Source organism: Athene noctua, chromosome 26 (genome assembly GCF_965140245.1).
Source record: "Athene noctua chromosome 26, bAthNoc1.hap1.1, whole genome shotgun sequence".
NCBI classification, from domain to species: domain Eukaryota; kingdom Metazoa; phylum Chordata; class Aves; order Strigiformes; family Strigidae; genus Athene; species Athene noctua.
In genome coordinates, this window is record NC_134062.1 from 129,046 (window position 1) to 156,009 (window position 26,964).

Below are 26,964 nucleotides of genomic sequence, written 5' to 3' on the forward strand. Positions count from 1 at the left end.
AGCCAAGCAAAGGGCAGAGCAGTGGAAGACGAGCAGATGTCTGCAGGTCACTCAGGTTAAAGCAACCAGGAGACCCTGAGGTGGAGGGTGATGGCCATACAGAGCACACCCATTGTGCCTGCCACAGCCCCAGAGAGGCGCCTGGATCTGGGGTGATTTCTGGTAAGGGTGTCCCTCAATACAGAGCTTTCCAAAGCCTTTTGGACCACCTGGGATGAGGACAGCTGTGAGCAAGAGCCCTGGAGGTTTCCAGGGAAGACCTGTAGACGTTCGGGATCTTCTCTAGTACAGACTAAGGGAACATGGATTCTTCAAACTGTGCTTTAAAAATCAATGTACAGCACTGAAAAAAAAAGATGATAAAGCTAGATGCTAATCTTTCCATCAATTAGGTCACTCTATGACTGGAGCTCATTTGCCTTGCAAATACTCTATTGTTACACGCTGGGTCCCTCCCTACTCACTTAAATGATTAACTCCACCCCAGAAAAGAAGAACTTTTGCTGAAACTGCTGGAGGAGAGACAGATCCTGCCCCTGAAACCATGGGGCCTGTCAGCTACTCATCAGAGACCTATGACTTGGTGAGTCGGGCCTGGCTTTGCTTGGTAACGGGGAGAGCAGGTAGAGCTGGGGTGGGCTGTAAGACCTGCTTTCTCTCTGTCCGTCTTCTCATAATCCTGTTGGCAGAGGGAGAGCTCGAGCGACTTCTTACGCTGGCACAATTAGCCCTCGCATCCCTTAAGTCCGGACTTGACGGACAGGGGGACTGCGAGTGACAGCGCGGTGCTTGCAGAGAGCTGGTGTAGCGTGACGGCAGCCATTGTGATCCAAGGGCGCCTGGTATTCCCAGGGTCTAGCTCCTGGGACCTCGTGCGCAGGCGTTCTAGCGAGCACTGTCCCGGTGTGGGGACCCAGACCACAGTTGCTGCCAAAGGGCCAGGTGGCTCACTGGAGAGCTGGGCTGGTACAGCCCTGTCCTGTGCTGCCAGCCTGTCCCAGGCCCTGTTCCCCCTGCCCTGCTCTCTGCACAGCCATTGACACAATGTGGGCATAAAACACTCGTTCTGTCGGGCACCAGCCATCGGTGGTGTAAATGACTGCACGCAGTGTACAGAGCCCTGCAAATCCTGCGTGGTATCTTCACATAATAGGAATATCCAAGCAAACCCGACGCTCTCTCCGCGTGTGACAACCCTTGGTATGACCATACCCGCTTCTACCCCTGCTTGCCTTCTCCATGAACGGGCTGCCGTAGACTCTGCTGACAGGGGAGTACGCAGTATATTTGCAAGAAGGGAATTTTAAAGAAGAGAAGAGACATTGCAAGTACTTCTTCTAATAAGGGGCGATGACACCGTCTATTCTGCCCCGTAGCTCTCTCCCCTGCATTTGCAAGCGAAAGACAGCAGCTGCAGCTTTTAGAGTATGTCATTCTATGCAAGGGGAAGTCCACAGCAGCGTTATCATTAGCCTGGTTTTCAAATGTTGGAGTTCAGAGTTTATTTTTTAATACGGTGGCTCTCTGCAGCAGACCTCAGTTTTTGTTTAGTTTCTCTAAAGAGAGAAATGCTGGATTTGATTTTTAAAAGTTTTTCTGTCCTTTTGTCCTATACTCCAAGAAAGAGAGAGGAGATGGCGGGGCAAGCCCTACCCTCCTTGTTTTTTCCAATTCATCCAGTATGAAAATCCTTTGTGAACGGCGGTCGTTCCTTTAGAACTTTTTTGGGGGAAGACATTTCTCCCCCTGACGCTAATGCTTGCTGAGGGGTTAAAACCAAACTCAAACCTTTTTAATCTCCACGCTGGTTCATTCCTCCAGCTGAGCTCTCCATTGGAAATCTGTCCCACCACCAGGAATCCAGCGAAGTGGAAGCACGCCACCCGCCTGCCTGCAGCGTGTCACACGCTGTAAGTAAGTGGCTGCTTGGGGCAAAACTGCGTTTTTTAACGCGGGGGATTAAGCAGCACTGGAATTTGTTCTTGTATGCAATTCTTTCCAGAACCTTAGCTTGGTGATTTTACCTCTGCTGTGAATGATTGTAAGTTATAAAGGAGACCACATGTGAAGAGGGGAAAGCTGGCTTTGGGATGGAGAGCCAACAGTTAGGTGCCACAGCAAGAACAGTTTTATACCCTGTCTCCAATTGCCCACAGCTGTGAGTTTGTGATACACGTTTTCCACCCCTGTCTCCTGGGAGCTTCCCAGGTTTGGCTCCCTGCCTGCAACAAGCCACAGATCTCACACGAGCAACACCACATTTGCTTTGGTGGTTGTTTTTTATTTATACTCTGCACTTGCAGCAGCAACCTACTCACAGAGATTTGCAAAAAAGCCTCAACGGTGTCCTGTCAAAGTGGTGACACAAACCTCACCCTGTGCACTCACTAGAAAGGATTGCTTGACCGACTGAGCAAGCGCGGAAGGAAAAACTATGAGAACATTTGCACTGAAAGGGCATTTATGTCAGTATCACACAGTGAGTGCAGTGAGGGCCTCACCTAAACTTTCATACCGTATGGGACCACTCGTCTCCGTAACTGTGTAGAAAAGTAACGTGCCTAAAATAACAACCCTGTTTCTCCATAGCAAGAAAGCTTTGACAACTTAGCCTTCCTCAGCTGCAGACTAGAGAAACAAAAACAGTTGCAGAAAGACCACCAAAATCTCCAACAGGTCCCTTGAGGTGCCGCAGCCCAGTTTTCATTGTAGCGGGACCGACGTGACTCAAAAGCCATAAAGACACCTGCGCTACAGTAACGTGGCATTTCCACAGGCTTTGCTCTTACTTGTGGGTTTCCCTAGTTCAGCACCTGGAGAGGGGATGAGCAGAAGCTCTGTCAGTAACTTGCACCGATGTGGGCAATTTCAATTTTAGGGCTTTGGGAATGAAACGTGCTTCTCCTGGCCCTGGCATGAGCTAGAAGGGAATGACTCACGTGGAAAATCCCTAATAGTGTACAAGCTGCTTCTCTTCTGCAGCCAAATGTTTTGATCACTGGCAGTTGTGGGGAACTGAGAAAAGCAGCTGACACACAGAGACCGGAATAGCTCTGAGATGTGGGTTAGAGGGGAAAAGGGATACCCAAAGAAAGACCACACAGGAACCGGCTTCCCAGGCATGCCCTTAGCTGCTCAGTGACAGGAAAAGACACCACTTTATCACCCACCTCCAAATCTGGCTGCCATCATATTGCAGGAGACCTGTGCAAAGGCCCTCCTGCATGCACGCCGTTGACTTCTCCCATCCCAGATCAGGCAGCTGCCCCCTTCCAGCCCAAGAAATGTGAATCACAGCAGTCCCAAAATGCCTTGTCTTGTCACGTTCAGTGCATCTCCTGCAGCTCTGGTCCTTGCCCTTCCTGTCTCAGCCCAGACTTTGACTTTTCATCCTCTTTTATTTGTCTCCAACTCATCTCTGTCCGCTCCCACCCACACTCACCCCTCTGCTCGGAGATGCACATGAGAGGATGCCTCAGACACAGCTCAGCGCACGCTTCCCCTGCCCGCGGTGAGTGGCTTACAGTAAGAGCCCTACCTGCCATCTTATCAGCAATCAGATGGTGTCTGATAGTGGCACTCAGCCTCCGCCCCTCCGGCTCCAAATGCAAGGTGATGCTGGAAACCGTTCAGCCGCCAAAGCCATTGAACACCCTGCAGGCTGCCCATCCACCCTCGCTGATGGTGCTGGCGGGGCTCTGGGCTGCACTTCAACACTGCAGCCACCAAACTTTGCCATTTCCCATCAGTTCCCTTTTCCCTTTAAAGCTGTAACCCTCCAGCCTCTCCCCAGTGAAATTTCCCTTTCCAACACACGTTCTCTTCAGGGTTTGCAGCATGGTCAGCCATGCATCCTAAGCAGCCTGCTTTGGTTGCTGTCCTAGACTGTAAACATTTCTTGGTTTGGTTTTGGTTTTTAGGGGAAGATTCAAGGATCTGGCCCTGGCCAGGTTTCTGAGCGTGTTGGCAACTCCTGATGCAGGGTCTGGGTACAGACTAGGCAGGAAATATTTTCAAGCCAGGGAGAAAATAACCTGAGAGGGGTGTCTAAAGCCTTTTGTTTTTAGCAGCAATCTCCAGTCTCCAGAATCTTCCCCTAAAGTGGAAAAAATAATTGTTCTTTGGGAATACAAATGCTTCTCACCAAAGGCTTGCAGCCCCCCCGTTACATTAGGGGAAGACAGTCATGTGTGTTTGAGGTTTTGGGCAGGGAGGAGGACTCCTGGCTCCCGAGAGGGCTGGCTCTTGTCCGTTTGGGATGAAGCACTGTGGCATCACAGCACAGCGGCCACACTGCTGGGTGCAGAGCCAATGGGGAACGGGACCGTGGCAAGACCAAGAGTAGCCTAGGCCAGTCCAAAGTCTGTCTGGCTCAATGCTCTTTCTGGCAGTAGTCAGAGGTAGAGGCCCGGGGAAGAGGGCAAAGTTGGGCAAATTTATTTGGCACTTTCCCCAAGGGCTCGCTCACCCTCCTACTGTCTGCTACTCGAGGACTGCCTGAGCCAGCTGCCTGCACGGCGCGTTCAGTAATGTTCCGTAGACTTCTTCCCCATCGACCTGCCCAGGCTCCCCTTGGAGTCATGTGGATGGTTTCAGCATCACAGCAGTTCGAGACGAGTGCTTACCCCAGACAGTCGTGTGTGGAGGCACCCAGTACGGCACCCAGGGAAGGCTGCCTGAGAGAGAAGAGACATACATCACCCTTCTCTAGCTGGGCACAGCACAGGACTCAAGGCTGGTCACGGTTATTTGGCATAGCAGCACGTGGAGGGAGCAAAAACCCCCCAGATCAGCTCTAAAGCTGTTCAAAGCAGGGCTAGTATTTTTAGATGGGAACTTTGGCTGAGGGAAGGAGCAGCAGGTGCAAACGGCTACAGCTAGCAGTGAAAGGTATGAAAGCAGCGAGCAGAGACTTCCGCTGTGGTTGATGCTGAAGTCTCGGCGCTGGTCTCCAGAGAGGGTGTGGGTGGAGGAGCTCAGGGTAACTGCTGCCGAGCTCTTCCCTGTTGTCACTAATTTCTCAGCTTACTGCAAGCCTCTTGTGTCATTCTCCTTTTGTGCTCATCTGTGTCCGAGCACTTGGCTTTTGTGAACGCCCAGCTTCTGCAAGGGGCCTGAGGCCAGCCAGAGCATGCCCTCCATCTGGGGGCTTATCCCAAGCATGACTCCAGCTTCCTGGCACTCAGGACTTGCCCGCAATCTCAGCTTGAATACAGGCTGCTCATCTGTCAAGGAGTTACAGCTGCACATCTGCGGTGGCTCTGTCACACTTTCCTTACTGGGTATCAGCCCAGGGTCTGAATGGTGTTTTCAGATTCCCTTTCCTGCTCTGACTGCACTTAATTCAGAACCACAATGTTTACACACCAAACAGATTTCTCTTTCCAGCACCCACCCCTGTAGCCCTGGCACCATGGTGCCTCAGGAGCATTCCTCCGGTCGTCTTTGAACACCCACCCTGCACCTTTCTCTGAGCACATGGAGAGCGATCCCAAGCATGCTGCTGTTGTCCCCACCTCACCTGGCTCTGCCCTAGGCAGCTCCAAGGTCTCTGAGGAGGAGAGGCAGAAGGGGACAGGATCCATGCACATAACCTGGGGTACAGATGTGCTGTGTGGTGAATCCTACCACCTTTGTACCTGACAGCAGGCAGGACAGGGACAGTCAGTGTCGGAAATGGGTGGAAAAATCAGGAAAGCTGGTTCCGTGCTGTGTGAGAAAGCCAAAGCCACCAGCAGGTAACTTGGCAAGAACCAGAAGATGAAACCGGTCATCTGTCTAGACACCGGAACGTCCCCAATCACGCTAGTTAACGATTACAGACTGAGCAGCCCTTGCTATGGGAGATCGGGACAAGCAGCTCTGCAGGCCACCGCTGCACCTTTTGACACCGCAGGGGCCTCCCAGGTCATCACGCCGCAGACAGGCAGCACCTCCTTCTGATGCAGGCAGGCTGCAGGACGTGGGGGTGCTCTGCTCCAGGTCTGCCAGGTGCAGCTGAGGGACGGGGTTCCTGTGCTCAGAAACTCCCTTCAGGTAACCAGACTCTCTCTGTTCCCCAGAGCCAGGTAGAGCTGAGCGGTTACTATGAAGCCGAGAACACCACCCCCTCTTTGGAGGGCTACTTTTGCTTCAACCCAGCCTCATCTGTGGTCGGCAACCAGAGAGACCCCTTCAGAAAGGTCTTCATGCCCCTCATCTACCTGCTGATGTTTGTGTTGGGGACTGTGGGCAACGCCCTGGTCCTGGTCATTTTAGAGAGGTTCAAGCGGTCTCGTACTACCACGGAAAGCTTCCTTTTCCACCTCACCCTGGCCAATCTGGCACTATTGCTCACCTTCCCCTTCAGCGTGGTGGAGAGCTTGGCTGGGTGGGTATTTGGGAAGTTCCTCTGCAAGATCCTCAGTGCTGTCCACAAGATCAATTTCTACTGCAGTAGCATGCTGCTGGGCTGCATTGCAGTGGACCGCTACCTGGCCATCGTCTATGCCATCCACACCTACCGCAAACGTAGAGCTCGCTCCATCCACCTCACCTGCATGGTGGTCTGGCTCTGCTCACTTCTTCTGACCTTACCTGATCTCATCTTCATGGAAGTCTGGACAGACGACAGCAACCGCAGCATTTGCTATTTTCCAGAGGTTGGGATTGATGGCAACAATGCCTGGCTGGCGACCCGCTTCCTCTACCACACTGTGGGCTTCTTCGTGCCCCTGCTGGTCATGTGTTACTGCTACACGGCCATCGTCCGGGCTCTGTGTCACTCCCAGCGCCTGCAGAGGCAGAAGGCTGTCCGTGTGGCCATCCTGGTCACAGGCGTCTTCCTGCTCTGTTGGAGCCCGTACCACATAGTCATCTTCCTGAACACACTTACCAAGCTAGAAGCCTTCACCAAGAACTGCCTCCTGGAAGACCAGCTGGACACAGCCATCATGGTGACAGAGGCCATCGGCTTCACGCACTGCTGCCTCAACCCCATCCTCTACGCCTTCATTGGAGTCAAGTTCCGTAACGACTTCTTCCGGATCTTGCAAGAGCTCGGCTGCATAAGCCAGGAGACCCTGCAGGAGATCCTGGAGGTGGCGAGGAAGGGCAGTGGGATCGAGTCTGACAACACCACCTCTATCTCCACTTTCTAGCTGGGAAGGGCTGCCTGCAGGGCAGAGCTGGCCTGGGGGCTTGCCTTCCCAGTGGCACACATGCTGTGGCCTCAGTCCCAAATTTCACAAGCGTCCCCACCATTTTCTTCGCTCCTCAGAGAACTGAGGTCCAATAGCCACTGAACACCCAAATCCCACCAGATACCTTCCCTGTCTCCTCCTGGTCCTCATACCTGTAGGAATCCATCTGGCAGCTGTGGTTGAACATGAGCTGTCCAATGGTCACTGAATGAACCTCAGCAGGTTGAACCTGACATTTCCATCTCTCCCTCAAAAATCTGACCGCAGGTGTCCTGTGCACAGAGCCAGGCACTAGACTGGGGTGCCAGGGACAAGGAAAAAAGTGCAGCCAAGTAAACGAGGAGTCGTGTCAGTGAGCAAGGACTGAGGACTAAAGCTAAGCAGGTCTCCATTTCACCGGCTCAGGTTGGTAGAGATGTGCCCAAGGGAAGCAGTGGGACTCACTGGCTGTAACAACTGGAACTAGAGATGCAAGTGGGACCAGTGGGGGATGCAGGGCTCACTCCAGTAGCACAGGCACATGGTGCTGGATGGTCTCTGGCTGCAATATTGCTCCTCCTGCTGCATGACATCACCTGGCCAGCTACAGCATGTCAGTCTTCCCAACATGGCTCATGCAAAGAGGTCCTGCCACAGACCAAAAGATTTGACTGTCACAGATTCCTTTCCTGACACCAGCCACATCCCTTTTCCCACTCTGTTTACTGCTGTTTGTTAAGAGCGCCAGTGAGCGACAGCTGAACCGAACGCCTGACTACGCAGAAGTTTTCCTTTAAGGAAGAAGGCTGTCCGCAGGGACGGATTCTGTCTTGTGACTGAGCACTGGGGAGATGAACCACATAGCTCTGGGAGGCTCAAGGTGTGACTTCTTTTTTTTTTGCAGCTAGCTGTATGGCAATTTGTGGGTTCTGAGAGCAAGGGGATCTACTGCCCCAGAGTAAGGAAGAGAGCTCATCTGCATAATTTCTGTTTGTTTTTAGCAGGCTGAGAGGGAACATAGTGGTTTGCTTTGTACTGTGCTTTCTGGTATTTCTGCTCCACCTACATCTATGGGGCTTTCAGAGGTTCAGTGCATCCAGGCTGACACAGAACAAACCTGGGCGCTGATCTTGCCCTGAACCACGAGTATCCAGCACCTGCTCGGATCAGGGCTGCTTGATAAAAATTTGGTCTAAAGTAAGAGCGGCAGCTTTCACTGTCATTAAATATTGCCCTGCAAGCGGGTGTGTGGGGCAGCCCTAGCAGACTTGGGCATCCTGTTGCTTCCTAGTAAGTCTTGTCACGGTATAATATCGCAGCACGGACACAGCGTTGCTCCCTTACACTTCTCTTGGTAGCGAAGCAGTGCTGTGGTCTGAACTGTACGAGAGCCGTATGTACCAACTGTCACGCGAGCACGACCCTAATCATGAGCACGCTTTAAAATCCACTCTACCGTTCACCTCTCTTTTTAAGCCAAGTCGGAACAACATCAGTTCTCCTGCTCCAGCAGGAATTTTGTGCTAAACCCACTGCTGAAGTTCAACCTGCTAACAAAGAGCTTGGTTGCAGACGAACTTCACTGTACCCAAGGGCCCTGCTAAAAGGACCAGTTGTTACAGAAGGGGTCACGTTACATCAGTCCAGCTCAGGCAGAGATCTCAATAGCTTGTTCTGAAATTGTGACTTGAGGGGAAAACTCCCCAAGCATAAGGCTTTTATACAAAGAGCAGTCCACCATTTCCTGCAGCGCTGCATCTTCAAAGCTGCAACCTGCAGGTAATGGCGACTGTAGTCGTCCAAGCACATACGCGCAGCAGAGGAAAAGCAGCTCTCTGAAGCCAGCCCTCGCTGTCTCCACCATTGTACCTATGAGCAAACCCATTGCAGATTCATTGTAAACACCTCCCCAGCTCCAGTTCTGATGGGAACTGTGTTCCTACAAAAAAGTGTTACTGAAGAAATGAACAAACAGGTGTAAAATTCTTACAGTGTTCACAAGATAAGAAGAAAATCTGCACGCAAAACAAGAGTGAACAGATTATGCATCTATTGTTACTATTGTTTTTAGTACTGGTGTGTTGGTAAACTTTTAGAAAGTTTTGACGTGAGCTGTAATAAACAGTTAAATAATATTTCGCCTTCTCACGTATAGTGCTCCTAAGCAGTTGTCTGCAATCATGTCACTTTTGCAGGGGAAATGCATCAGAGAGCACTAAGCGGGTTAGCAGCACCTTTCTGACAAGCGTTGCCATCGCACACAGAGACCATGGGGCTCATAAGAGCATCCCAGCACCTTCAGCAGTGCTGCAGAAGGCTCTGTTGCATTCAGGGTCAGCCCAGACCTACGTTGGCTCCTTGCCTTACAGAGCCCCTTCCACTGCCTGCAGCACCTCCCACCGCGGTTTTACAGCAGTTGCCAACCCAGGTGGAAAGCAGCCCGCACACCTGTGTTCAGCTCAGCCAGCCCGGGGAAGGTTTGGCTCCGAGCTGGCAGAGCCATCCCCAAAGGGCAGACGTCACTGCTCCCGCAGCCAGCCTGATGAACGGTGACGAGAAGAAAGCAAGAGAAACTCTCCTTCACCGCAGAGGAAGCTGGGCTTTCCACTCAGTGAAATCCTCCCCATCTCCCTGAGGTTTGCATGGCTGTCACACGGCTCAGCCCAGAGCAGGCTTCCCTGCCAAGTGCCCGCACCACCGCAGCTGCCCTGGGCACTGCAGCCCATGGACAGACCTTCAGGCTCCCCGGGGAGCTCTGCCCGGCCCCTGGCCCACTGCTACTGAATGAGGCAGATGGACTCTGCCCTCCCGGGGCTGCCGGGAAGGGAGATTGAGCCGAGGGGAGCTCCGATGCAGCTCCTGTGGAGAGTGGGGATGTGGCGTGCGGGCAGGCCACGTCACCACCGTCCACAGCGCATGCACTGCGACCCCGGCCCCAGGCTGTGCTCCACTAACAAGGCTGGAGCAGACAACCCCCAGAGAGCCCTGGTCCCTGCTTAAGGCAGCCCCAAAGAGGGGTACACAAGACCCCCATGACCACACACTACTCTGCTTTTCCTGTGGGGCAACCGAGTCTCCCAGGAGACAGAACTGGGGTGTTTCAGCAGAGCATCCTGCTACAGGCGTGCAGTGATCACGGGACTGCAGCGGGCAGCGGAGCGTGCACTGATGAGTGCAAAGCAGGGAACGCATGAATGAACCTGTGCCTGGGAGTGCTGCAGAGAATGGGCTCTCCCCACGCCCTTGCACCCCTACGAGCAGCTCCAGCACCCCCTGCCCCCTGTGACTCATGCACGGTTTCACTTTCTTTACCCGGACCTACTTCCTCGCCCCAATCTCCCTGAACCAAACAAGCACTTCAGTGTCCCTATTGCTGCCTGCAGTGTCTTCCTTATTTTGCGCACAGGTGGCTCTGGACTGATGACAGCAAGGCCCACGAGGGTAGGTCCTGGGCAGCACACCACGTGCACCACCCTGGCAGTACTACCCCTTGTTCTCTCCAAGCCCCCGGAACCAGCCTCTCGCCCCACTGCCATCACAGTGTGCTCTGCGTTTGCTCTGGCTCCCTGTGAGCTGGCAGCAGCTACAGCACACAGGAGCTTTACCAGGTCACATGCCCGTAACAAGTGTAAACTGTGGGGCTCCAGGCACCAGCAGACAGCTTGGGCAGCCAGGTACTGCTCTAGGTCACCTCTCCACTCTGCAGTCCTGCTTAAGGACTACAAGACACCCAGGGTAGTCCTGCCTGGACCCCCACCAGCCCTGTCCATGTCCCTCCACCTACCTGGGAGGACTGTCCCGTCCTATGTCCTGCCAAGGCCATTGCCTGGTTCCAGTCCAGCTTCTGCTGCCTGTAAGCTGCTTGCTGCAGGCAGGGCACAGCCTCGCTGCAGGGTCTGCACCGAGCGCAGGTGTCCCAGCGCCTCCAAGGATCTCGTGGCCACCTCAGGAAGGGTGGGAGCGTCTCTTCAGCCGGAGACACGCAGCAACCTCTTCGAAGTCGCAGGAGACAAGACCTGCAGCCCTGGAAGCTGCACCCGCAGCTCAGGTGGTGGGTCCCTCTCCCTCTCCTACCCCTGCTCAGGGGCCTGCAGCTCCCTGCCAGGCACAAGTGGCTGGGAGCAGACGTGCTCAGGAACAGCTGCCGAGGCAGGGACCAGCAGCAGGCAGGAAAATTAGGCTGTTTGCCTTATGACCATTACCTGTTTGCAGCAGCTAGAAAAGAGGATCCATTTCAAGGCACAGGGGCTAGAGGATGGGCTGGCATGGCAGAGGATGGGAGAGAACAGCCCGCACAGCCTGGACTTAGGCAGCAAAATCCAGGATACGGTAACAAACCACTCTGAGCTGTGTGGGTGGGTCTCCCTCGATGCCGGGGAGCCAGCAGGCAGGTGGCTGAGAGGAGGCTGAATCGTCCAGAGTGTGGCAGGCACTAAATGGCTGACCCTGCTGCGGGAGAGGGCTGCCCGAATTCCACAGGCAGAGAACTCCAACTGCAGCCAAGTTTCAAAATACCTCAGTGTACCGGGTCTGGCTGAACTGGAATTGGTTTTCCCCTATAGCAGCCCTCATGGTGCTGTGGTTTATGCTGGGAGCAGGCAGGGTGTTGGCAGCACCCTGGTGTTGTGGCTGCTGCTGAGCAGTGCTTACACAGCACCAAAGCTCTTTCTGATATTTCCCCCAGTGGGACAGGGTGGGCAAGATCTTGGGAGGGGACACAGCCAGGACAGCTGACCCAAACCGACCCAAGGGATATTCCGGACCATATGACGTCTGCTCAGTATAAAGCTGGGAGAAAGGAGGAAGGGGGTGGGGTCACCCTTGGTCCTCCGAGGCAACCACTCCGGTATTGGAGCCTTGCTTCCTGAGAAGGCCCGACATCACCTGTGCATGGGAAGTAGAGAATAAATCTGTTTGCTTTTGCTTCTGCACACAGGCCTTTGCTTCATTTTGCTTATATTAAAACTGCTTTTGTTTTACCCACAAGGGTTGGTTCATCTTTTTTCCCCTCTTTACCCTGTTGAGAAAACAAGGGGAAAAGCAGGGGGGGAAGTGATAGAGCGACTTGGTGGATACCTGGCATTTAGCCAGAGTCAAACCATCACACTCAGGCACAGACAGCTCCTGCACCGCAGGAGAGCTCTGCTCTGCTCCATTCCACTCCTCTCCAACAGAGCCCCCTCCACCCCCCAACATAAGGTACCTGCAGTGGGGCCCCGTGGATCAGCCCCAACCTGCGGCAGGTGCTGCCGGCTGTGCTCAGCCCAGCCCCACAGAAAATCACACAGTCCACAGAGGCACAGGGTCAGGTTTTGAAATTTGTCTTTTTAATAAAAAGGCACCTATAAAACAGGTCAATACATTACAGGCAGCACAAATACCCAAAAACAAGCCTAAAAATTGTTTCAAATAAAAACCAATAAGATGTCTTCACATATTGTATTTATATATTTATATTTATATATATATTTATATAATGGTACAAAATGACTGGGGAAGTTTCTCCATGGGATGACAGGGAACAGGTCAGTCACCATTACTCAATGTGAAAGCTAATTCCGGGCATGTGATTATCTGACAGACTGAAAGATGCGGTTTCCCAGCATTCGCTTTTTTGGAGCTGGAAAAACATGGCGAAGTCATGGCTAAAACATGGGTAAACCTTTTACTGTGATTAGGTGGAGTCAGTACACAGAACTCAAGCTGAGAAGCCGAGCAATAAACTACGAGACACGAGACTAAGACACAGCTCACGGCAGCGGGCAACCGGCTGATGGCAAACCCTGCCCAGGTCTAACAAGGACTGGCTGTTACTGAGCTTCTGGGGAAGCTCCTGCCATATTGCTGTTCACAGGCGCGGTTGGGAGCAGCACCCGGGGCAGAGGGGTGATCGGCAGCACTTCTTCTCCCCGTTGTTCCGTCACCACAGCAGGAGGGGCAGGGCTGGCTCCAGGGCGTGGGATTTTGCAGAGGAGCACCAACCGCTGCTCCAGAGTCCCCAGCTCTGACCTAGTATCAGGATTTCCCTTTTGTATCCAGGGCTGCTGAGTCAAAAGGCTTTGCTTCTTACTCCCTTGTCACCAAAGGACAGGTCTTCCTCCTGCTGCCAGGGAAAGGGCATCACACCGCCCCATCCCCGACCTCCCCGGCACTGCCCAGGGGCTGCCACAGGCTCCGGCTGAGATGTGGACAACGTACTGCCACAGAGCGAGCACTGCAAGCCCAGGCAACTTCTCAGTTGGGCTGGGCGAAAGGGACGACAGGGAAAGTACGGACACGTGGAGATCTCCACCGGGCTAAAACAACAGCTTTCTACAGACAAACAAAAAAATTTCCGTATAGAAAATATTATGGCTTCAAATTAACCGAGACTAGCTGGTGGGTGATGAGCAAGGTTTGGGGCTGGCATTGGTATCTGGATGTTCGCGAGAAACTACCAGCAGCCAACACCCCGAGTGCAGCCAAGAGAAGCCACAGCCTTTTACGCAAGTCAAGCTTTGAAAGAGCTACGTCTGTCCGAGGCACATCCTCCCACGTGAAACGCACATGCTGAAAGGATGGAGAATCCAACCAGCTAACGCGTCAGGTCCAAAGCACACTTGGTTAGCCTGGGCTGAAGGTGATTCCTCTGCTCCAGCTGCCAAGGCAGGGATGAGCACTTCCAGGGATTGCTCCCATTTTGCCATCTCCGAAAATGTTGCTCACTCACATCATACATAACAAAACCACACAAAGCAGGAGACCAGAGCAAAATCCTTCCTCAAATCCAGACCCACGCGTCCCACCCAGCACTGCTCGCTACAAAACGCCCCAACGTGTCAAGGTACTCTCCAGCGGACTCTGTGGCTCCATCTTCTCAGAGGCTGGATCGAGACAGCCACTGGGCTGGAGCTTCAGCACCCACTGGCCTTTCCGAACAGCTTGCACTGCGATAAAAAGCACTGCTGTCCGCTCGCTACTTGACCATCTCCCTTTCCGAAAGCCCTCTCCCCCCTGCAGTAGCAAGTAGGGAAAGGTGAGCTCTGTTACAAGAGAGGTAGAATGCTAAGTCTGGCTCTGCAGAGATAATCCTCCAACTGGTGCCCGAGTTCACCAATGGACACCCACAGGGCAACACCGCGCTGGAGCACGGTGCCCACAGAGGTCTGGAGATATGGCTGTGTGCACATAAGTGCACACGTGTCACCCCACAGTCCCCCCCCGTGAACGGATGCAGGAAAGACCATCGGTGCCGTGTGCAGGAAGACCTTATGCAGGGGAGGATGGGGAGGGCGGAGCGCATCCAGGAAAGCCGGAGTTGTTCGAGGTGCCCTTCCACCAGCCGAGGAACGAGGGGCTGCAACACCTCGGCCGCCTCTGTCCAGGGCGCAGGACAGCCACACTGTGGGCGCCAGACAAAGCAATGCTTGTACCGAGATGGAGCATTGCCCGCAGGGGCAGGTCCTCTCCTGTGCAGCAGGGCAGGGCTGCTGCCGGTGGCTCGGGGTGAGATGGAGCCAAGGAGTGCCTATGGAACTCCAGAGGAGGAGGAGCGGCAGGCATGAGGAAGACCCGGGAGAGCCTTCAACGGCAGAGGTAGAGGAAGTGTGGCGTGCTGGCAGAGGGCAAGGGATGGGTAAAGGACTGCTGTAGGAAGGCTGCAAGGGAGCAGGGTTCCCAGCCGGCCTCTCCTGGAAGCACAGGAACGCATCGCCTTGCTCACCTGGGGGCCCATCTGTCCCTGCACCCCGCACCACCCTGCCCACAGGGGACACAGTGGGAAGGGAAGGGACCAGAGGCGCCACATCCAGTCGAGACCTTCGGGTCCAGCACATCGTCATCTGTGACGCCCAGATGCTCGCCACCTCTGTGGCTGAAGGGCTGGCGTCCTCCCCTTTTCAGCCACGGAACGGCCACAGCCATGTCTCGCGCAGCCACGGCCTCTGCCCTGCCAGGTGACGCTGGTCCGGCAGCGTTTCACCGGGGCTGCGGCTCTGACCTCCCCGACGGTCCTCGGTTATGTTCGTGGACTCGGCACAGCCTCCATGGGGCCTAAGGTCTGTGTGAAACTACACACCCTGCACACGCACACTGTTCGGACACGTGAACAACACAGATTTGACAGAGTCACTCTACAATGGGATCTCTCAATGCCCTGTGCACCCTGGGGGATCCTCCTGCCACACCCAAGGAGAGTTTTCAATCCTTGTACACTGTTGCCTTTAGCATGTTTTTTGTTTCTGGGTTGTTTTTTTTTTTTTTAAAACATGTTTTGAGGCTTCTATTAAAACACAGAAATACAGAACAATTAAAAACCAGCACAAGTTTTGCCTTTCCCAGTGACCTATTTACAGCTAGTTTTCCAAAAACCCTCTTGCACATTTTGGTTGCTTAAAAAAAGGGGGAAAGGAAAAAAAAAAAAAAGAAAAAAAAAAGGAAAAGGAAAAAAAGAGAGAGGGGGGAGAAAAAAAAAGGGCAAGAAAAACACTTGACAGAGGAAAACCATAAACGAAACCTTTACAAACGGCCCCAGGGTCTGGACATTCCTGGTCACCACTCACGGTTCAAAGTACCAGCCCCACTCCCAGCCCCTCCACCCTCCCCTTCCCCAAAAAAGAAAGGAAAAACAAACCCAATTCACATCAAGTTTACTGCACATCTGGTTTTCTGTGTAGAGGTGAATCCGATATGAAAATCATCCCACGTGGTGTCCTCCACTGGCGTTGGCCCCCAACCCTCCCCCGAAGAAAGGTTTAAAAACGTTTGTACAGGCAGCCCCGGCCCCCGGCCCCCAAGCACCAGCCAGGGTTAGAAAGGCAGGTTCGCCATGTTCCCCGGCCCAGGGATGTAACTCATCTGGCTGTCTAGGGAGACACTCCTCTGCCTCATCTGGTGCGTGACCATAAGGTTCTGCTGAGGCGGGGGCCCCATGAGAGAGCCCTGAGGTGACATCATGTGTCCGGTCTGGGCATACATCTCCCCTGACACTGACATGCTCCTCTGCTTGGCCTGCATCAGCATGAAATTCTGCTGGGCCATCAGGCTCTGCTGTGGAGACATCATGCCCTGGTGCATGCTGTTGCCCATCATGCCCTGCTGGGGCGGAAGGCCTGTCCTGCCCAGCATGGGCACCTGTCCGGGGTGGCACATGGGCACGCCGAGGCCCCTCTGCACGCCCTGCTGCCCGGGGAGGCTGGGGGCATTCATACCTGCCCGCACCGGCGCCTGCTCAGCCATCATGTTCTGCAGGTTCATGAGGTGGAGGTTGGAAGGCTGCGATTTGGGGGCCTGGTTGTCACTCTTGGGGAAATACTGCAAGGTGCTGCTCGGCTTCTCCGACGGGATGATCCTGGACAGGTCAAACTCGGGGATGCCGGTGGGCGTGGGGCGGATGACCTCGCTGAGCTCAGGGTCGTTCAACACCGAAGCCACGCCAGGGAGCACGGGCGGGTAGGGCTCGCCGATCCGAGGAGGGATGTTCTTGCCCATCATGTGCTGCTGAGGGGGCATCTGGCTGGGCTGCTGGGAGGGAAGGTCCTCGGGTGGCAAGGGCATCCCCGGTGGGTAATGCTGCTGCATGGCCGGGCCGCTGCTGGGCGTCAGGGGCATGCCTCCAGCGGGGGATGGCATGGCGCCGTGCGGCTGCTGCATGCGGGGGAACACGAGCTGGTTGGAAGGAATCATCTGCGAGCTGTTGGGCACAGGGCCGCACTGCTGGTTCAACGAATCCTGGGGCCCCGGGGGCAGCATCATGGGGTTCTGGGGGGGCACGCCCGCCCCTGGCGCACTGGGGTGCATAGGAATGTTGGAGCCCAGAGGGTTAGGGGAGGACATCATGGAGGTGGGGGGTGGTTCGTGGGAGAGGGGTTGCTGACCAGGCAGGTTCATTCCCATGGGGCTCTGAGAGGATCCGGGCCCCACGGAGTTCAAGTGCAGTTGATTCGGCTGATTCCCCGTCACGCCTGAGGAGAGGAAGAAGAGAGAAGGGTTTGCTCTGCCCACAGATCTCTTGGGGCTGCAAAATCCACACCCTGGAACTGCACACACTCCTGCTCAGAAAGCCCCAAGCCCGGAGTGCGATGCTCAGCACGCCGCCACAAGACGGGCTGGCAAAGCACTGACCTCAGGAGAAAGTGCCCCGGACTCCAGCTCCCCGAGCCAGTGAGCTGCAGAGAGCTACTCCAGCTTCCTCCAGGCCAGCACTGGATGTGCAGTTCCTTACAGCTCACCCATCTGAGAGTCCCGGTGGGCTCTGCGCCTGGGCACAGCCCTATGTCATGACCTTCAGCACTGCTTGCCCGCGAGGACAGCCACCCAGCAAACTCCACGGGCGGCAAGGAGAGAAAAAGACAGAGGTGGCAGCCACACACCCGTGCTGTCCAAGAGGGAGGACTACGCTCACCAGTACAGCAGAGTGATCTATGCCTGCAGAGGGGTTTGGGTGAGGAGGGAGCCAATGCATTTGCACGCCTGCGGGCAACCTAAGTGACTACTCAGCAGTGAAAGAGTCAAAAAGTTAATTGTTCATTTTCAAAACTGCCAAAAATATTTATCAGACAGCTTTAAACCACTAAATCAAGTGGCACAGCATGCTGGAATTCCCCTCCGGGCTGGTCACCAAGTGACGGCAAACACTCATTTGCCTGGCTGCCTTCACCCACGCCAGCAGCTAGTGGAGCGTGTCGGGCTGTCACCCACTGAAATCGGAACCGTGCCACGACACAGCCTTGCCCATGCAGGCACCTGCCCTTCACTCCAAACACCAGATGCCCAAACCCTGCAGTGTCCCTGGCCTGCTGCATGACAGGAGGGCTCCAAGCAGCAGACCTCTGCCTGCAGCTCCCAGGTCCGAGACGGCTCCAGGAGCTGTGACAATCCAGGGCCCACGCATCTGTGCAGGGTAAGGGTAGTTCTGAAAACTTCCAAAGCTTGGGGCCAAGGGGTGCCTCAAGTGCCAGATGGCTCACGTCCTTCCAGACAGAACCCCCGAGCCAAGAACTGATGGACAGCCTAGGCACAGAGTGCAGAAGTGAGCAGACTATTACAAATGAGGGCAAATTTAAGCTGTTTGATGTGGCAGCTGGTGGGAGAAGACAATTTCTAAGGCAGCCTCCACCTGGTGACCCAGGTCTGCTGGCACCCTGAGACAGTCTGCGCCCTGGCGAGCCCGGCCCGAGAAGCACAGACCTGACATGCCTCCAGGTGGGAGCATTGGCCTGTCCGGCAGCAGCTCGTCGTCAGAGGTGGCGATGGTCTTGATGGCATTGTGGTAAAGCGGTGTGGAGCTGGGCATGGCATACTTGGACATCTGAGACATCATCAGCGAGAGGGGGTTCTGGGAGGGGGATGGATCTGGAGAGGAAGTAAAAGGCATGTTGGGATTCATGGTGCTAGAGGTGTTACTGGCTGGTGCGGAGGAGCTGCTCCGAGGCCCGGAAGGGAGAGAACCTGCAAGCAAGAGAGACACCAGCTTAGTAGCGCCTGCACACCGAGGCTTGCTCCCACCAGACAGCAACCCTGTCCCCTCCTTCCAACACAGTGACCAGAGGAGGCTGCGAAACACGGGGTTGGCGCAGCCCAGCGTCCTCTGGACTCGGAGGGGGCTCACGCAGAGACCCTGCCCCAGAATGGTGATGGACTTCCCCTTCAAACTGGCCGTGACCACCCAGCACAGACACATCTTTTACCACCTGTATCCCAGCACGTGAGCCGGGGCTGAAGTAAAGGCTGCTCTGTTTGCCCTCCCGTCTACCCGAAAAAGCCCTGGCTCCGTGACGCGTAAGGGCACACGCAGGCACGAGCATCTCCCTGCTCCTGCAGGAGCACGCGGGCCCAAGAGAAGCACCGTCCATGCGCTCACAAAAAGGGACTGCTCACACGCGAGATAGCCGGCATACCCTGATCCAGTCCTGCCATGGAAGTAGACGAGTTCATGCTGAGAGTCTGCTTGCTCTGGTTGACTCCTGGGCTGGGCAGGGTGGCTTTGGGAGATGGCACCCAACCAGGGGAAGGAACAGCCATAGAAGGGGACTTCAGGCGGCTCGGTGAGCCGGTCGGAGACCGGACATTCAGTGAGGAGCTCATCACCTGTGGGGACTTGAGGGGTCCGGACTGGTTAGAAGGCGGCATGCTGACCATCTGTGAGGGCGTCTGCGGGGACTTGAGGTTGGCGGAGGGGGAGGTGACCAGTGGCGAGTGCACCTGGCTGAGGGTGGGAGACTTGAGGTGGCCCATGCTGGGGGAGTTCATCTGGCTGATGTTGATGGTGAGGTCAGAGGGCCTGCGGCCCAGCCCCCGGGAAGGAGCCGGGTGCATGTTGGCCAGGTTCCCCCCCTGCGCGGCAGCGGGGTTGGAGGCCGGAGGCAGTGGGATGTGGCTGAGCCTGGTGGTGCCACTGATGCTGCCAACGGGCATGGTGCCCTGCTCGGGGCTGAACATGTCCGAGCCACTGCCCATCTCCTGGGGCATGTTGGGATAAGGCCCTTGCCCGCTTGAGAAGCCTTGCTGTCCTTGGCTGGGGAACTGGGAGGGGATCATCATCTTCTGGGGTCCCCCCAGCATTGCAGTGCCATTGCCATTCTGAGCCCTCACCCTGGCCAGCTCCTCAGGGCTCATGCCCTGATGGGCCATCATCTCGGGGCCCCTCATCTTCTGCGACATCATCATCTGCTGCTGCGGGGTCATCTGGACATTGAGGTTCATGTTCATGTTCATGTTGACATTCATGTTCATGTTGAGGTTGCCAGGGCCCATGGGTGCATCCATGTCCCGAAGGCCCGACTGACTCATGGGGGGGCTCAGCATCCCCCGAGTGCCTGCAAAATCCATTCCCATAGGTGCACTGCTCAGGCTGTCCCCCGTGATCTGCCCAGTGAACATGGATGGATCCATCTGCCTGTGAGCCTGTATCATCCTCTCCATTTCCATGCCCTGGCTCATGGAGTTGCCAGATATCCCCATGGGCCTCTGCATTGCCACGGGGCGTTTCTCCATCAGCTGATGCCGCAGGATCTCCTCCCTGGCACGAGGATTCATGAACCTTTCAGGGTCTCCTTGCCCTGACGGGTAGGGCAGGGTGCCTTGTGGAAAGTTACCGGGGCCTCCCATAGGAGGCATATCATCGCTCCATCCCATGCTGGGCCTGACCGGCCTCTGCATGGCGTTCATGGGCCCAAGAGCATCCAGGGGCATGTTCTGCATCCCTCCGAAGCCAGAAACTCTCTGCATTTGATTCCCAGGGAACCGTGGCCCTGGGAAGGGCGGCCCCCCCCGCAGCTGCATTGGGTCCTGCACGTCAATGGGTCCCCGCAGCTGGCTGCCCATCCCTGGTGGCCACTGCTCGCCAGGCTTGCTGTGGTAGGGCGGCGGGGGCCCACGCATCATCATGCTCCCCATCGATTGTGGGATCATGATCTCCTGCATGGGCCGGCCATGGATGCTGATCTGCTCCTCTTTACGCCGCTTCTCCTCGTAGTACTCTTCCTGCAGCTTCCTCCAGGCCACTTGCTCCGGTGTCAGGCTGTCCTGGTTCAGCCGCTGCATCATCATGTTCATCTGCTGCCCCATGTCGGCGCCGGGGTGGTGGGGCACCTCATGCTCCAGGCTGGGCCCACCAAGGCTCTGGGTCTGGGAGATCATGGACTGCAGAGGCTCTTCGTACTTCTTCATGCTGATGGGGGGCGCGGGGGGCTGAGCAGGGGCAGCCTGTGGCTGAGGGGCAGTCCCGCCCTCGCCCACGTTTTGGCCAGACTTCATGAAGGGCTCGGCCTCCCCGCCGCGCAGCAGCAGGCGCTCAATGTCCCGCAGGGTCTGCAGAGAGCGCTCGCGGTGCTCCAGCTGCTCCTTTGAGAGCCCTTCCGAGTTCAGGGGGTTCCTGGGGCCCAGGCTTGCCTGCCCGTTCCCCGGCATTGCCGGGCCCGGGCCCTCCCCGAGCAGGCTGGAGCCGGACACGGCGGAGGAGTCCACTTGCCCGGGCTGCATGGTGTTGGCAGAGGCAGTGGGCGTATTTGGGTGGTTACCTCCAGGCTGGTTGCTGCTGCTGTTGTTCCCCAAAGAGTTGGGAGTCAGATCTCTACGGACATCTTCGCTTGTCCCTTCCTGGGGCAGGCTGCTGGGGGCAGGCAAAGGCGCTTGGCTGATGGTCTGAGGCGGGGGCGGAGGCTGAGGCGGGGGAGGCTGCGGCTGACTTGCTTGAGGTGCCGGTGGCTGGGACTGCGGAGTGTTGGCAGCAGGAGGGTTAATCGGAAGCGGCTCAGCAACCCCCAGTACTTTAGGAGCTGGTGCCTGGCAGAGAAAAGGGAAATAAACCTGAGCAAGAGAAACCCTAGGTAGGCCTCCCTCCCCACACCCCTCTGTCCCAGAAACACACCCCGTGGCACTTTGCCTTTGCTCCTCATGGGGAAGATGCCGGCATGCTCTGGAAACCCACGGTCAGGTTCTCTGCCCACAGGGCTGCAGGGCCGCGCCCTGCCCCATCCCAAACGTTTAACAGCAGACAGCAGCCAAGACACGCTCTGAAGAGGTTCCAGAGCAGAGCAGCTTCCCACCCCACCGGAAGGGCCTTCGGACAAACCCTCCTCCACAGCTGAGCCAGGAGCCCACCGGGGAAGGGGCAGCAGTCGGCAGCGTATGCCAACAGCAGCGTTTGGTTCACAGCCGGGTCTACCTGGTCTAGCTTTGCCCGTGGGACGTTCTGCTGATGGTAGGCCAGAATGGAGTCAGCTCGGCCCTGCAGGACAGCTTCTGCAGCTCTGGGGAGAGAGCACAAACCGCTCGAGAACAGGCACCGTGCCCCATCCCACCCACAGTAGGCCCCAGGTGCCACCGCCATTCCTCAGTCCTGCAGGAAGAGGGAAATCTCTGGAGGTCACCAAGAAGGGGGGGATATTCTAGAGTCCTCCCCCCTGGTTGTGCACAGGCCCCAGCAAGGTTCACCAACCGATGATCACTTGCCCTGGGATTTCCCTCTTCCCACGTCCCATGCTGGGTGCTCGGCTCTCCCTTGTGCTTCTGCCCTGAGGTGGCTGGCACCGAGATGCTCTTGGAGCTACCGCCCTGAACTTGGGGTAGAGCAGCACTTCAAAACTAAAGAGCTGCTACGGCTGCGTGGCTGAGACCGTGCAGGGCGAAGGGAGGGATGGAGTGGAGAGGATCAAGTGCTGCACGGCACTCCCCGTGACACCCAGCCCCTTCAGCATTTCCATGTCAGCCTGCAGTCCACGCTGCTTTGGGTGACTCTTCCCTGGACACTGACCAGACACGCCCTGCGGCACATGTTGCAGAAGGCAGCGCTGGACAGTGCTGGGGGGAAGTGTGTGTTTAAGACAAAGTTTGCCCACCAGCAGCAGCTGCCAGAAAATTCCTGACCCTCGGAGGGGACCCACTCTGTGCAAGCGAAGAGACACAGGTGTGCCTGGCACTCTTGTGCTGAAAGGCAGGAGGGACAGGCCAGCTCTGTACCAGGGGAATGGATGGGTTTGCTGCTTACGTGTTGGCAAGGTGCGTTGTAAAGACGTAAACGAACTGCGACGGCGGCTTCCCTGTTCCACCGCCTCCGCCTCCTGCAGCGTCTGACCGCAAGCTGGGGGCAGCACCATGAGGCACGCTGGCAGAACTGGTCTCGTTGAGGTTCGGCAGCGGGTTGGACCCTGAGCCAAGCTGTGAGGCCGTGGACATTGCAGGATCTGCTACATTACAATCTGCGGGAGCACAGGGAACAAGCTGATGATGGTGGCGGGTGCAGCGCACGGGCCGGCACAAAGGCCACCCTCACTTGGTTTTATCCACTCCCATGTTTTCCATCAGCTGCGACCCTTGGGCCCCACAGGACCTTGCCCGGTTCTCTCAGATAGTCTCCCTGTTGCAATTTGAATATAAACTGAATTGTAAATACAACAAATCAAAGAGATTTGATGTTTTTGGAAAACAGGAGAGACCTACCATTTCTTGTCCCAAAAGGTGTACACTTTGGCCAGCTCAGCCCTGCCTGAACCACCATCAGGACACCGAGAGCCTCTTCAGACTTGTCTGCTTTTAAAGCACAGCTGCAGACCTGGGTGGATGGCCTGGCACAGACTTAGTGCTGCAACAAGGGCAATACATGTTGCATGGTACATTGCTGCCACTATCACCAGGGCAGGGATGCTTAACCAGAGTTAAGCCAGGCACGTTCACAAGGTGGCAACTCAGCTGCTAGTCTGGCCAGAGCAACATAGAGCAGGGATGTTCAACCTCAACACCTTCTTCTCCAGTATCTTGGCAGCATCGCCACAAAATAAGTCTCACACCTCACTGCGTGGCTGCAAGAGTTGTCCCAGCACAACGACCGCCCACTGAAACGGGCCACCCCTCCCCAGGGCCAGCTGAGGCAGCGCAGGCAGGCAAAGCTAGAGCTGCCAGTGCCATCTGCCCTGCTGAGCTGTGGGAAGGACCCGGCTCTATTGGAGCTCCCGAGCTGCTAAGGAGGTAGACACTCACTGTGTGCACTGCTGATGGGCTTGTCGTCCTCCTCGCTGTCCGGCCCAGAGCACCATTCGTCCCCGCTGTAGGGCTGCTTCCTTTCCAGCACGCACCGTCGCTTGCTGCGGGGAGCCACCTCACCTGCAAAGGGACAGAGGCCTCAGAAGAGCTGAGGAGACCTGGCAGAGGCTGGCAAGGCCAAGGCCCTGCCCAGCTGCATGCTGGTGCTGCCAACCCAGCTGGGACGCGCTGGGCAAGAAGCTTTACACTGACATCTGCCCAGCCCAGGTAAAGACTGCGAGGCATCTGCTCGGTCTGGGCTCCTTGTCTTTGCAGACAGACTCGGAGAGACTCCCCTGCGAGAGAGAGCTAGCGCTTCAGAACGAGAGGTAGTTCTTACTGTCCGAAAGGAGTCTGCAAACACAGGACATGTCCAACTGCTGTTCCAAGCCAGAGAGCTTTGGGCATTAACCCTGAATTTAAGGGGTCTGTGATTTAGCAACTAAAACCTGAAAATGGAATGGGAGGGCACGTTCACATCCTTTGCAGGAACAAGAGACAGACTGTCCCGTTGCAGACATCAATTGGACAGGGGTCTTTACGCCCTCTGTAAACTCACACAATCTCTCCCTTTCTCAGATGGGGCTGATGCAGCTCAGAAAGGAGGCCACTTGCCTAAAGGCACCCAGGGACTCAGGGAAAGGAATCAGACACAGGATGGGTAAACTTCCAGTCCTGTGCTTTAATTTGACTCTGACAGCATCCAGCCTCCCTTTTTTTATATCATCTAGGGGTTTCCAGGCCATATTCACATGATCTAACAGTGTACTGCAGCAGCAACATCAGAGATTCGGGCATTCCTGATCAAGCCATTTTAATACTTTCCCTGTGGAAGTCTGTGCTTCGAGACAGTACTGGGATAAAGCTACAAATACTTGTGATTTGTGGCATAGAGTAACCCCTCCCAACACCATGGGGAGAAAGCTTTTCTGGGGAAGGAGGTCTGCTCAGATACGTTCTACCCCTTCTTCCAAGGCACGGCTCTGGCCTAAGCCCATCAGGCAACACAGCTCTGGCTATGAAGGCAAATGCTTGGGGGCACAAGCCAGAACAGCAACTCTGCTTTTGGCGTGAAGCTTGGAACCAAGGGTGCCACTGGGACTTCTCCTCGGACGACCCTCTGCAAGATGCCCCAGAGTCCTGTGCAGCCGTTGAGCGCAGAGCTGGGTGGAACACAAGAGGCTACAGGGCAGGCTGGTAAGGACAGCAAAGCCAGGGGGTTTGGAAGCACTGACTCAGCCCTTTTCCAGAAGCCACGTGCTGTAACACAAGAGTCATCCATCGCTGATGAAACCGCAGAACTGTTCAGACAGCGACCCTCGCAGCACCTCCTCGCTAACCACGACCAAGTCATTGGGCAGCTGCAAGAACACCACAAAGGCAGCTCTTTGCCAACAGCAAGGAGACAGAAAACAACTCAACTCAGTCCCGAGCTGAAAGCCTGCACACTGCAAAGCAGGGGCGTTCGGTGCAGTTTGAGTGAACCATGCTCTTGCTTAGCTGGCCTTGGCAGCCCAGGAACACCAGAGTCCCAGATTCTCAGTGTAACAAACAGTTTAGGGAACAAAATGTAAAGACAGTGCTCGGCCACTCTGTTCCCAAAACCGTGGATGCGACAAGCAGCGATGCAAAGACGCGCAGGCAGCCAGGACAAGCCCGGACAGAAGCCGCAGCACAGAAACCCAAGATGCTCACAGCTGCTCCCATCCCAGGTCCTGCCAGGACGCTTGGAGCAACTGCAAGGAGGACGTGCTGAGGCAAGGTTTAGGAGAGTGTTACCTTTTGAATCTGTGTCCTGCGAAGGGGTGCTGGCTTCTCGCTGTTCTCCAGAGTCCACCGAGATGCTTCGTTCCCGTTTCACCTTGCCCTTCAAGGAGCTGAAGTTTGGGACAGTGGTCTGGCTGTTTTTCAGTCCAGAATTGCCAGGGGAGATCTGAGTGGCCTTGCTGCCATGGCTGCCTGCCCCCACACCCTTAGAGCCCAGGTTGCAGGTGGGTGCTTGGCTCACGTTGTGGTGCTGGGCTGGGGCACCGCTGCTGCCTGCCTTGCCATGGCTGGGCAGTTTGTTGTCAGGGTGCATTGGATTGGCTAAAGCTTCCCACAGCGCCAGTGGAGGGTGCTCCCAGGCCCTTCAGTCAGAAACCTGCAAGAGAAGAGGGCAGCGAGTGGGCACGGTGCCCCCGGCATGGGCACAGCTGCCAGGGGCACTGCCCAGGGCTGGGGTGCGGGGGCTGCCGCACAGTTGCAGGGCCAGAGAGAGCCTGCGGCAGACACAGCCCAAGCAGCTCCTGCTGGAAATTAGCCCTGGCCCCTCCGCGCGAAGGATCCTGCTCCGCAGTTAGCTGCGTGCAGACAAGCAGCAAGCTCCCGCTCAGGCACAGCAGGCTTGCCAGCACTACAAGGCACAGGCATGGACACGAGAGCTCTCATTTCCGAGGCCATGACGAGAATAGGGTGCTCCATGCCAGCCGGGCCCTTCGGTCAGCAGAAGGATCCTCAGAGCTGTTTTGTGGGTGTTCCCTGAGCTCAGACAACTCTGTGACCCTCAACAGAAATCTGGTGCCCTACTGGTTTCAGGGACCCTTTCTGCAACTAAATAAGTTTCCCCTCCTCTGTAGAACACACAGGAGCCAACTGAGCAGACAGAAAATGGTCTTGATGCAAGGGAGCACTGGGATGGGGCACGGGAGGACTGTGAAGATCGAGGCAAGATGAGGAGGCAGCAGTGGGTCACAAGGCAAGGGCAGAGCTGGGAAGCGCAGGTGCTCGTCAGCAAAGCAGCACCCCTGTCTCTCTCAGGGGCCCGAGGGACTGTTCTGGCTCCTGCTCCAAGGCCCTGAACGAGGGAGCGGCCACTTCAGTGGCAGCTTCCAGCCCAGCGGGATGATGCAACGTGCCACGGGCCGCTGGGATAGCAGGGCAAGGCTCTCCCGCTCCAGACCCGGCCCCGTGCTCTCAACAGCCCCGCGGGCTGAGACACAGCAGTTCAGGGAAGAGGCGGTTTGGGCAGAGCGCGCAGACTTCTGGGCCAGAGGACGTGCATGCAGCTGAGCAACGCTGCAGAAGCCCCCCTGAGGGGGGGGCTCGTGCTGGGATTCTTCACCCTGGAGCCCTGCACGGGCATTAGAGAAGACTGGGACACGGCCCCACAGTGCCTGAGCACATGGCGCCTACTGGAAGGCTGCTACCAACCCTCAGTTCAACAGCCCCGGTAACTGCAAGGCGTGTCCCTCTGACCTACAACTACCTCCTACTCGCAGCAAGTAGCCTTCAACACAGCACAGGCAGCGTGGCACCTCAGGGGCTA

The 26,964-nt window shown here is 56.0% G+C and overlaps 2 protein-coding genes across 4 annotated transcripts in view; one reads left to right on the forward strand and one right to left on the reverse strand.

Moving 5' to 3' along the window:
- Nucleotides 1–369: 369 nt before the first annotated feature.
- Nucleotides 370–7,139, forward strand: CXCR5 (C-X-C motif chemokine receptor 5). The gene is made up of 2 exons (XM_074927598.1): nt 370–583; nt 6,063–7,139. Exons 1-2 carry the CDS (start codon nt 545–547, stop codon nt 7,137–7,139), a joined length of 1,116 nt encoding a protein of 371 aa, XP_074783699.1. The 5' UTR covers nt 370–544.
- Nucleotides 7,140–12,465: 5,326 nt separating this feature from the next.
- BCL9L (BCL9 like) overlaps nt 12,466–26,964 on the reverse strand; it is a 48,482-nt gene continuing 33,983 nt past the window's right edge. Inside the window, exons 2-9 of one of the 3 annotated variants that reach the window (XM_074927234.1) lie at nt 25,437–25,800; nt 23,616–23,738; nt 22,627–22,837; nt 21,805–21,889; nt 19,037–21,422; nt 18,327–18,491; nt 15,772–17,101; nt 12,466–15,230 (exon numbers count right to left, since the gene is read on the reverse strand). In XM_074927234.1, the coding sequence (XP_074783335.1) occupies nt 15,948–17,101; nt 18,327–18,491; nt 19,037–21,422; nt 21,805–21,889; nt 22,627–22,837; nt 23,616–23,738; nt 25,437–25,737 (4,425 nt within the window). In that variant the 5' untranslated portion in view covers nt 25,738–25,800 and the 3' untranslated portion in view covers nt 12,466–15,230; nt 15,772–15,947. Of the gene's footprint in view, nt 15,231–15,771; nt 17,102–18,326; nt 18,588–19,036; nt 21,423–21,804; nt 21,890–22,626; nt 22,838–23,615; nt 23,739–25,436; nt 25,803–26,964 lie in introns of those variants that run through there. The other 2 variants (XM_074927233.1, XM_074927235.1) reach the window with 2 other exon arrangements.

Bases quoted from the DNA above. Each gene is read 5' to 3' on its own strand.
- CXCR5 (XM_074927598.1), top strand. From the start codon at position 545: ATGGGGCCTGTCAGCTACTCATCAGAGACCTATGACTTG. The intron at 584-6,062 runs GTGAGTCGGGCC...TCTGTTCCCCAG, and splicing joins CATCAGAGACCTATGACTTG to AGCCAGGTAGAGCTGAGCGG.